Here is a 12500-nt window from a genome sequence, read left to right on the forward strand (position 1 = left end):
TAAAATGCTCCATCCTTCGAATATCTGCATCATTAATTATTATGACAGACAATGGGGGGATTTCATTGCAGCTCAGAAATTGTTTGCCTCTTCTGTCTGTATTAGCAACTCCCCTGCTGAGGGGTTTATAGACAAGTCATTATTTAACCCCTTAAGTTAGACATTTTTAACAAATACACTTTTAAGCAAACCTTCAGTTTACAAAGGATACCTACAAGCACACATTTTTATAATAAAATGGGGTATTTACCAAAAAAAAAAGGTGTAATACATAACAGATCATAAAATGAACCAAATACAGTAGTGAAGCTAACTCTTATTGGTTTTTACTTACCTCCAAAGACATGCAAATACTACTAATAGCTACTTTTATATCCCCATCGGACAGTTCTTTGATGTCTTTAAGTAAAATATCTTCGACATTTGTCCCTGTTGGATAAAGGCATTATTAAAACTAATGATGCATGATTTCACTAGGCAAGAAGAAAGCTGTCATAGGATGACAAGTCTAAAATATAATCTAAGTTGTCTTTATTAACAAAAGATGTTGGGTTATTTACAAATTTGCCTTTAAAATCCCAAGCGGTAAGTTAAACACATTGTAAGAGCACAAATTTAAATATTTAAGTACAGGTGTGGGATCTGTTATCTGGAAACCTGTTATCCAGAAAGTTCTGAATTACGGGAAGGCCTTCACCTATATACTCCTTTATAAGTGAATAATTCCGATTTTTAAAAGTGATTTTCTTTTTCTCTGTAATAATAAACCAGCAGGTCCTGGGCATTTTAGATTACAGGTCCCATACCTGTCCATATAAGATTCATATTTATTAAGTCTATATAATGTGTATCCATGTGTACTGGTTGCACTTTAAACATAAGTTTCAAGAAATCTTTCTCAACTGGCATTGCTCCAGAGGAAAAAAACAACAGGTACAGTAAAACCATAGCAGAAAAAGTAATACTTGCTCTAGTCTTTAGCAGGGCTGAACTAAGGATATAGCTTTGTCGAGGTTTTCTGTTGAAGCTGTTCATTATATTAACTTGATATTTAATTCACAAAGGTCAGAATTGTATTCTAACATTTGGATGACAGGATATTGTCAGTAGTGTACAATGGAATATTGAATGAATTTTGTGCTACTTTACTCATTTTGCTAAATCTATTCATTTGAAAATCATTTGTATGGCAAAGAATTTCTATTTTTGGGGGTGTAAATAAAATAACGAATATTGCAAGGTTAGTTATGGGTACAAATATAGAAGCTACAACATAATTGTATTCAATGCCAAATAAAATGCCATTGGCACACTACTTAATTGACAGCTTTCTTTCTCCAATAAAACAAAGGGAAAGGTCACCTAAAATCTAAATACTAGTTTAATATGAGGAGTATGGCACAGATTAGCCAATTTGATGTTTTGGAGACACCAGCAAAAACTTGCAACCTGAGAGCCCATAAATCAGTGATCCCCAACCAGTGCTTCGTGAGCAACATATTGCTCACCAACCCCTTAAATGTTGCTTCCAGTGGCTACAATGCAAGTGCTTATTTTTGAATTCCTTCCTTGAAAGTAAGTTTTGGTTCAATAAAAACCATGTGTACTGCCAAACAGAGCCTCATTTAGGCTGCCAGTCCACATGGCAGCTACCAAATAGCCAATCTCAGCCCTTATTTGGCACCCTTATGAACATTTTTCATGCTTGTGTTGCTCCCCAAGTCTTTTTATACGTGAGTGTGGCTCACAGGTAAAATAGGTTGGGGATCCCTGCTATAAATGATATTGCCTCACCAATCTGTTTATCTGTAGCAGAGGTGTAGTCCACCCAATGCAATTTAACTGAATTAACCAACCCTCCTGAATCCTAACCAATCTCCATTTCCTATGATTGTGGTCGCAAGACCACCATGCTGTTCTTTACTAGATCTGGTAATAGAAATCCAACAGTGTGCACTAAACACAATTCTTTAGGTATGCAAAGTAAAATTATTTAATGGTTTTCTAATTGATATTCTATTGTTATCTACATTTATTATGTTTTGTCTTCTAAATAATAACACCATATATAATTCTATCCACAATTTTTTTTTATTTCATATTACATGACGTATTGAAGCATGGCACTATCTGCTAATTATTTATTTGTTTTAAAGCATAATCACACATAGCACCAGTTAATTATTTTTTCTTTGAGGGAAAACCATCTTTATCCACTAATTATTTTTTTATGGTTACGTGTGCTTGTCTGCATTATTAAATTGATCAAGCAGCAATATTTAATTTTCACTTCTGAAAGGAAAGTGAATAATCTATAGTTTTAAACAGGGAAAGACAATTAGTCTTAAAAGTCTGAAGAAAAGTTTGAAACCATTAAACAAATCCATGTAAAAAACTGCAATGGTGCAGTTACGTTTTTGTTTAGCAATGTGTTGCCAGAATCCGACTGGGTGTCTGAGGCCCACCGGGGCTGCTGCCTTAGGGGGCCCCTACACCTGCTCAGGGGCCCCCAATGCTCACCCACTCACTCCTGCATCAGTCCCTTCCTGGCCCACACCTTGGCTTGTTTTGTCGCGATCAGGGGAAGGGAAGGCAGTGTGGGAGCAACAGTATTTATAGGTAGGCATTGGGTCTAGTTCGGCATTGCTCATGATTTCTGGGCCCACTGGGATTTTACTGGTCTCCCGCCGGCCTACTCCAACCCTGTGTGTTGCATATTTATGGGTGTATAGTAAAAATATAGGTGCATATTTCTTTTTCAATATTTCTTTAATATCCTTTATTATTATTACTTTACTTACTATTATAATGATTTTTTTCAGCTTTGATTAAGCTTCTTCTTTAGTTATATGCTGGCAGGATTTTATGTACAGGATGAAAAAAAGGAATCAAGTATTCAAACATATTTTTGGACTAAGTTAGGTCAGGGGTTTATAAAAGCCAGAAACAAAGTCAGAGAACAGTGATCAAGAGTTTCCAAAAGTATTATAAAGGCAAAGAGAGGATAAGATTGAATCAACGACAACAGAACCGGGTGCCTATAACCACCTGGCATCCTTATCAGGAAATATTTAATGGGCAAGGCATTAAAAAGCACTGTCCATGTCAACAGGGTGTCCGAACCTTTATTTAATTAAATGTGAAATCAGCTCCAGACAGAACACCCACAGGTCCCTGACCAACCTAGTCAAGTATCTGGCTACTGTGAATAGCTACGGGAACAGATGGAGGAGAGTTAATGTTTTTGGAGTACTCACTACAGATATGATCTTCAAATCACAGCCTCATCAGTTGTCTGCTAGAGAAATCCCAAAAAGGTGCAGCTTCTAGTTGCTTACTTTAGATGAGATTGATCTAAACAGTTAACAGTCCTTTGGAGGCTGGCTGCCTCAATTACACTATAGTGACACACATACGTGACAGCATACTTTTGATATTGTGGGCTCATTGATGGAAGGGACAGTAATACAGTGAATATAGAAATTAGTGAATACATTTAGTGGCCCGAGGAACATAAAATCGCTGTGGTGCGCTGCATTTGACCCACAGGCCTCCACTAGAACAGGCCAGCTCTAAAGCATAATTCCCACAGTGAAGCTCTCCAAAAGGTAAACAATTATGCTACCTTCTGGAGCACTAAAACATTATTTTGTCTAGTCCAGCACTTACAGGCAAATGCCCATACCTGGTGCACTCTTACCTTCCAATTTGTGCCTGTATGTTACCTGACCACTTAGACTGTAAGCTCTACGGGGCAGGGACCTCCTTCCTACTGTGTCTCATACCACATTGCACTTAATCTCTGTGTATTTATACTTATGTATTGTATTTATTATAACACTTGTCCTCCCTGTGTGTAATTGTGTATATTGTAAGATTGTACAGCGCTGCTATGTTTATATACAATGCAGGTAATCTTCCCAAAATATATTTATGGATTCATCAATGCAATTATTATGAGGAATGTTATATAGATGCTATATAGATGGAAATAGTTGTAAAAAAGCTGTACCAGTTACATACAATGGATGCACTACACAAATTGTATAACATATTCTAATGCAGGAAATCATTTGAGTACAAGAACAATAAATGCAGACATTTTTCACAGCTGTCCTGATCCTTCCATATTCTGGAGTACAAATGTAAACAGCATTCCAGCATAAAGAATTATTGCATTGCCCCAGCTCTAGCACCCTACCCTGATTGTCTGTGGCAAGAAAGTAGCACTGAGCTTGGGGCAGTTTTGTGTTAACAAAAATGATTCCATTGTTTTATTGCTACTGACCCATTCCTATTAATTATGAAAATGTGCCTAGAGAGTGCATTCTTTATTGGAGCTGGTAAGCAACCACAGAGGGGGTTGGGAAAGGAATGATGGAGATAATACAGTGGTTTGGTGGTGTGTGGGTCAGGTACAGCGGCGGGTGTTGTTGCCAAGTGGGTTGTGGGGGTTTTGCAGGAGCACTGTTGGCAAGCCACTTTGGGGCGGGTGAGCAGGGCCTATATCTTGGACGGTAACTATCCTGATATTACAAGCAGAAACTTAATTATAAAGTTTTAAAATGTTTGTAAATGTTTTATTTTTTTCAAAAAGATTCCTCTCTCCTAAATATGACATATTTCTTCAAAATGCACTGTAATTATTTATAAAATCAATTACCTTGCGTGTGCATCTTGGTCTCTTGCAAACTGCTGATTATGTCCTGCCGTGGTGGCAGCTCAGGAAATTTCTCCTCCAATAGACATATTATGTCTTCTTCTTGTTTTGCAATTCTTTCATGTTCCATGGACAGACAACTAAACAGAATACTTCCTAGAGAAGAAAGCAAGATGGCATACTAAGCAAGCTATTAACTAGAATAAGACTTGGTATTTTATGAAACAGGCATCAGGTCAGTGATTACAATCACTGGGTGGTGTTAACAATTAGAAACCTCTAGTGATTTAGGCTTTCCCTCTCCTTTAAAAATAATCACACATTTTTATTTAAGCAATTAATAGTAAGTAAATGATTATTTGAAAGAAAATGTGACCATTCTGACTATCTTTTTACATATACAGGTATGGGATCCCTTATCCGGAAACCCATTATCCAGAAAGCTCCGAATTACGGAAAGCCCATCTCCCATAGACTCCATTTTAATCAAATAATTCAGAATTTTAAAACTGATTTCCTTTTTCACTGTAGAAACAAAACAGTACCTTGTAATTGATCCCAACTAAGATATAAATAATCCTTATTGGATGCAAAACAAGCCTATTGGGTTTAATTAATATTTTATTGATTTTTTTAGTAGACTTAAGGTATGGAGATCCAAATTACAGAAAGACCACTTATCCGGAATACCCTTGGTCCCGAGCATTCTGGATAATATGTCCTATACCTGTACCACATGTTTTTCCCTTTACTTTGTCATACTTTTTCTCTTTGGCTGACGGTACACCTTAAAGTCTTATCTAATTGATTGTATTATAAAGAAGTACAGTGTTCACATTGATGGTTCTTCTGATGCCCTGCTGTGTCCAATGTTTAGATTTGATATTATACTGTAAGTAAAGAGGGAAAGGCTTAATGGAAATTTGATTATAGCCGTTCCAGATAATGAAGGGATAATGAAAGTTACATATTTCGCCATCAAAACTGAATTATCCAAACATTTTTTTTGACTGAAAATTTTTAAATATGCAATGAGAGGACACTGGTTCATATTCATTGTCCACTGTAGGGCATCCGTGTCATTACTTTCAGTGTTACACAGCCGCAGGACACAAAGTTAAAACAATCATCAGAGCTTTTCCAACCAGCCAACTGATGACTAGCTCCACTTTATGTTCTTGTCTAGCACATACAGTAACGCATGCCGTTTTTTAAATGTTCATCTTTAATATTCAGTATAATGCTACTCTTTAAGAAAATCTTTACTCCCTGCTTCTTTTTATGAAGTGTGGTCTTTTAAAGGATTGTTAACCAAAGAACAGATCACAGTCTTTCAGCATGAGCAGATACCGCAACACTCCATTACACTTTCTAGCATTTCATATAAGAAGTAATCACTTACCTCTGAGAAGATGAGCAAGCTGCTGAGTAACTAGTTCCGGTGCCTTTTCAAGAATCTCTTTTGCAACTAAGCAAGAACATGATTCCTGAAACTCCTGGCCAGCATCAATTCTTTTTTCTGAATGAATGAACTTAACTACAGAGGCTTCCAATGTGGCATCATCACTAAAAATGATAAAAACAAAGATGTCAACCTAAATACCCAATACAATGAATTACCCTTTGTCCTTATTTCAGACCAGCATTCATTAAAATGACTGGTCAAAATATCTATTTGATTTTCATTTTAGTGTTATCCAGAGCCAGTTGTAAGATTTGTTGAATTTTTCCGTTTTTCCTAATTTACAATTTTCATGTAATGTTTGTTTTTCTAAAACAATGATAACATTTGTTCTCCAGTTTAGAGCTGGTAAAAACTTTTGGTATAATATAAAAAAAAATAGTTTAAAGGGGTAGTTCATCTTTAAATTAACTATTAGTAAGATGTAGACCAGGGGTGTCCAACTCAATTACATAAGGGGGCCGAAATCTAAAACACAGGCTAAGTTGCGGGCCAAATTTTTTATTAATATACAAAAAGGGGTATATTTATCACAATGTGTAAAAAGTGGAGTAAGGCATTACCGGTGATGTTGTTCATAGCAGCCAATAGATGCTTTGCTACTGTAGAAATCTGATTACTGATTGGATGCCTTGGGCAACATTACTGGTAATGCTTCACTCCACTTTTTACACAGCATGATAAATATACCCCTTAGTCTTAGTTACTATGTGAGGAAAATGGAAATTGATCAGGCTGGATAGTCAGACCACATAAAGGGCCACATAAAACAGCCAGCTTGGCCGGATTTGGCCCCTAGGCTTTGTGTTTGACATATATGATGTAGACAGTGATATTTTGAGACAATTTGCAACTGGTCTTTATTTTTTATTATGTGTGATTTTTTTTAGTTATTTAGCTTTGTGTTCAGCAGCTCTCCAGTTTGGACTTTTAGCAGCTACATGGAGGCTAAGGTCCAAATAATCCTAGCCATTAGTGATGAGCAAATCTGTCCCATTTCATTTTTTTTTCAGAAAAAATAGTTTTTTTTCTAATTTTTAGAAATTTCGTAATGACCATGATAATATCGGTAAAATTGCACAACCTTTTCATGGTTTTTGTTAACTTCCATGAAAAAGTCGAATTTTTCGCAAAGATTACGACCATTTTGGAATTCATTAAAGCTTTGGTATCTTGACTATCTTTTGGCCAGATTGGAGCTGCAGAGCGCCATTAAGTCCTATGGAAGGCTTCCAAAATCACGCATTGAAGTTTCAAAGCCAGAAAGGTTTTCGTGCCATTTACGATCGTTTGGATCCGAAAATTTTGTGACTTTCGGATCGCAACCACAATATTTTTGTATGAGCAAGAAAAGAATTTTCACGCAATTTTCACACATCAGAAATTATTGTGGTTACTCCGAATTGTTTCCAATCGTGCTTTTAACTAGCAAAAATTTGTGGTTTAATGAATGGGCCCCATAGTTTTGGCTGCAGAAATCAGTGACCCAAATTTGGTGTAAAGAGTTGGAAGTAGAAGGTAAATAATTCAAAATCTAAAAAACATAGAAAATAAAGACCAATTGAAAAGTTGCTAAGAATTACTTATTTTATAAAATAGTAAAAGTTCATCTAAAGGTGAACCACACATTTAATCATTGGCAAACACATTGAAAGGAGAAGGAAAGTGAAAACATGATAGAGGTATATTTGTGTAAGGCATCAGCCCCCCTCCTAAACCGCCGCATTGCCAACTCACCCGCTGCTTCTCGATCAGTGCACCATCCAGCTGAAGAATCTGCGGTCTTCAGTCTTTGGCGCCGACATTTTAAATCTGCTTCTATTACTTCCCCCTTGCGCTTGCTTCTAATGCGCATGCGCCACTTCGTGACACCAGTGAAGTAAACGGTACTGACTGGCTCGCTTATCGGACTGGCGTGTCACGGAGCCATATTTGCACAGCACAGTTATTATTAAGAGATGTAAGTGGATTAACCAGTTGTATATTAAATAATATGTTTAATAAATAATATTTTTAATTATGTTTCATACTGCTTTTGTGTGGAATGGCTGGTGGATGTGGGACTGTGGCTTTGGGATAGTGGGACTGTGGCTGTGGGATAGTGGGACTGTGGCTGTGGGATAGTGGGACTGTGGCTGTGGCATAGTGGGACTGTGGGATGGCTGGTGGATGTGGGATAGCATTCCGATTGGACAATATAATGAAGTGGGCGGGGCTAACGGGGTAAAGCATTTCTTCAGGAACTGCAGATCTTGAAGGGAAAAAAAAAAAACGGAGCTCTCTGTTGTGCACAGCGCATGTCTTTGTCCGGGACAATCTGTGTTCAGTGAGACCAGGAAGCTGCAGAGGCTAGGAGCAGGTACTGCATTTACTGACAACACTTTTCCATGTCAGAGCCAGATTAAGCAACAGAACGGTGAGTTCAGGAAATATGTTTATGACTGTAGTAACTAATGTAGAAACACTATTAGGACACTGCTGCACAATAGTTGAATTTAGCAGAAAACACTGATGTTCTTTCAAAGAGTAACCTATTTTAGCAGTATATACAGGCAGCCCTTAATGTAAGGACAAAGTGTTAGAAAACTGTGTTTTTAACATCGGGGACTGGAAGGGAAATTAATAAAAGTTTTTTTGTTTTTGTTTTTAAAAAGTAAAGTGTTTTAAGTTATGTAATCATCATGTAATGAGTAAGTAATTAGTTGTTATTTGTCCTACCTAGACAATGTACTGAAGTTCATAAGTGTTGTTAATAATCGGCCTTCTTCATTAAGTTGATGTAGGTTAATTTCATCTTTGAAGATAAGAAATGATTCTGGGATTTCCAGCTCTTCCAAAATAAATCTGGTCTCGCTGTAGAAGTTGAACTCTCCCCGTGGAACATTTAGAACAGGCAGGCACAGTATACCTGGTGAGTTGACCTGGTAAAATTTAGATTCATGATGTAATTATTACATTGACATTAATACTTTAGTATTAGACATTTGGGAGTTCCAAAATCCTAACTCCAATATTTTTAGTGGTTTTTTTTTGTTAATCACAGTAGCAGAGTGTTATATAGAGCAGAAAGTAGGTGATTTATTGGGTAGATTAGAAGATTATAAAATGAGAGTTTTTGGGACTACTTAAGTCCTGTCTGATAATAAAAGGTATCACCTACTCTATAGTTGCTAGTCTTGACTTGAAAAAGGGTGCTTAGGCTGTAGCAGCCCTAGGAAAGCAATGACACTTCTAAATATCATTCTTTAGCACAAAAACTACTGTACTTACTTTTCAAAAGAGTTAAAAGCACAGTAGTGGCCCACATACAAGCCAACTGGGGACCAGTCTAATTAGTGAACAAACAGGTATGAGATATAACAAAGGTCAGATATACAGCATGGAAGGGAGTCCAAGAAAGATACATTATAATATAGAACGATAAATCTATGTAATGACCCTTTAAATATAATAAGTTTAGATGTGTTCATGTGGTTTAGTGTAACTACATTTTTTTGGTGTTTTTTAAGACATTCCAATATATTCTTCAGATATCTTCTATACATAAACATCAAACTAAGCCAATCAGGATCATGTCAGAGATGGCATGGCTAAATAGTCACTGGACAATAAGATCACAGACTGAGCATGAGGATACTGAGTATGAACATGACACTTTATGATACATGGTCCATACACATGTGGGGCAGATAAATTCCATAAGGAGATCCTGCAGATGTCCTACACATCAATTTTTAGGAGTCAATCAAAGAAGCCAGACTGATTTCATAAATATTGATCATTACTAATCATTAGATCAATTCAGAACATTTAGCTCTGTATTGAGCAGATCAAATGTAGTAATTTCTTAAAGAATTCCAAAACTCTTTATTGATAGGAATAGATTAATCTTTATTTATAAAGGGAACATTTATGAATACGAAACTTTCAAAAATGATATCTTACCTTGTCTAAATAATAGGCATAGATCAAGGTTGAAATGATAGAGTCCAAGTCACAGCACTTATTTCCAATAACAGTATGGACCTTTTCCAACTGTTTAGCACGGTCCTGAAAAATATTGAAAGTATTATGAGCCAATGTCTCCTTATAAACAACTACTGTAAAAAAATGACAAGTTGACATATTTATAAAACTTTTGAAGAGATAGATTGAGCCATCATGCTTTGTAAGAAAAGGCACAACATAATGTTTTAAAAATGTCGTGTTTAGCTCTGGCATTGTTCAATGTAAAATAATAAAATATAAACTGATACTACAAAAGAATTCTTGTCAAGCAGAATTGCGTGCTATATCTATTGAGTGTCTATTATTCCTTGTCATCTCCCATTATGGAATTATAGGGGATCAGAGGACTCTTTCCCTGTTTGTACCCTCTCCACTCAGTGGTGCATGTGTCGAGACTGTCCTGCGCGTGTCGATTGTGTGGGGGAGGCGGGTGATGGTCACCATCTAGGGCATTGCTGAATATATATCTGCCACTGGTTAGAATCAGAGCCATAAAGCATTGTTGCTGTTAGGGAGAACAGAGACAGGGTCATAACAATAGATAACATATATAAGCAAAAACATACTATAACTTTTTAAAAATGTTAGTCAATAATATTTATTATTATGACTACTAATATTATTTACTAGTTCTTTTTGGGTTTAACCTTTTTAATGAATTGAATTTGAATTAAAAGTTTAATGTTATATTCTTTAATCCTCTGCCTTTATCCATCTGGATTCTATTTTTGCTCTCCCCATCCTCTGTCAGTTTTATTTTCACGTACATACTATTTTCACAACTGCTTTATCATCTTCCTTATATTCATTCTGCTTTCCCTTTTCAGTCAGCTACTGTTACATCTGGCCCATTACTGTTCATACTTTGCAGTGCTCTGCCTCCGAAGAAATATAACCTTTACTGAACTACTAACAACAGAAAATATTGTTTGCGTAAGAGCGTTCATAATGTCCAAGTCAATGATTTGACAATATTGTAATATTCTCTTGATATTATAATGGCTTTCTGGATTCTTTTTCATCCTTTCAAATGGTTAGCACCTCATTCTTTTCATCTCTCAATACCAAGTTAAGATAACACAGAACCTGTTTACTTTGAGAGATCAAGGTTATGGTATATCAGAAAAAAAAGAATCTGCATGTAAACAATATAATAAAATAAATAATTTATTACAACCCACTTTTCAACACACAAAGGGACATTTAAAGCCTTGCAAATCACATATTTGCTATTCATTTGCTAAAGATGACTTTGATATCTGTTTTAATTTCCTGTTTTAGCCAGTTGAATGATGATTCATTCTTTCTTTTTGGAAGTATAGAGAAAAATATCCCTGAACATTTTGTTAATGCCTTTTGTTAAAATAATTATTATAGTTTATAGCTTTATCATTTATATGGGGATGGGGCAAATATATATAATTCATTACATTGTGGCATCATGATGAAGAACAAGGTCAATGTGTGCTTTTGAAAAGGTTCTAAAACTAATTATATAAAAGAATTTAAAGCAACATTACAACAAAACAACAGGTTTCCAGATAATGGATCCCATACCTGTATTGCCTGTCCCACCTCTATGCCTCAGGCATAGCAATCACTTTTATTTTCCATTATTCATTCCTAGATGCCTATCTAAACTCTTGCTCCTTACTTTATATTGTATATAGCAGTGATCCCCAACCAGTGGCTCGGGGGCAACATGTTGCTCACCAACCCCTTGGATGTTGCTCTCAGTGCCCCCAAACCAAGTAGTTATTTCTGAATTCCTGACTTGGTGGCAAGTTTTGGTTGAATGAAAAAAGATTTACTATGAAATAAAGCCTCCTATAAGTGGATAGTGTGCATAGAGGCTCCCTAATAGCCAATCTTAGCCCTTGTTTGGCACCTCCATGAACTTTTATGATGCTTGTGTTGCAAGTCTTTTTACATTTGACTGTGGCTCACGAGTAAGAAAGGTTGGGGGCCCCTGGTATATAGGGAGAAGATTTGAATACTTGTTTTCTATAAAGGAACATATCGTTCCAATGTAGAAAATACATTTTAGAGGCTTGCTAAAATGTACCCAGCAATAATAAATCATCACAATTTATCTATGTGAAAAATCTTTAAGCCTGTGTACCTGCAGTGTGTTACAAAGCTGCCCATGACAAACTACTTGACTTTAACGTTGCCTGCTTAATGCCATAACAAGAACACAAGAAGCTAGAAAAGGCAAGACAGTGGTTTCCCATTTAAATAATGTAAATCTTTCTACCTGTAAATGATTTTGTGAAAGATGTGGCATAGACTTTAGTGCAAGCCTGCCTAGAATCAACAACAGTCTTCAAGAAGAGAAAGTAAAAAAAATGAGATGTCCCTCAGTGCATA

General features: G+C 36.1%; 1 protein-coding gene across 1 annotated transcript in view; it reads right to left on the minus strand.

Moving 5' to 3' along the window:
- Positions 1-316: 316 nt before the first annotated feature.
- Positions 317-12500, minus strand: part of LOC116412036 (protein prune homolog 2-like) — a 30123-nt gene continuing 17939 nt past the window's right edge. Inside the window, exons 2-6 of the mRNA XM_031905347.1 lie at positions 10068-10172; positions 8841-9043; positions 6063-6226; positions 4664-4816; positions 317-429 (exon numbers count right to left, since the gene is read on the minus strand). Of these exons, the coding sequence (XP_031761207.1) occupies positions 317-429; positions 4664-4816; positions 6063-6226; positions 8841-9043; positions 10068-10172 (738 nt within the window). The remainder of the gene's footprint in view (positions 430-4663; positions 4817-6062; positions 6227-8840; positions 9044-10067; positions 10173-12500) is intronic.

The sequence above is a fragment of the Xenopus tropicalis genome, chromosome 1 (assembly GCF_000004195.4).
Source record: "Xenopus tropicalis strain Nigerian chromosome 1, UCB_Xtro_10.0, whole genome shotgun sequence".
Classification (NCBI taxonomy): Eukaryota; Metazoa; Chordata; class Amphibia; order Anura; family Pipidae; genus Xenopus; species Xenopus tropicalis.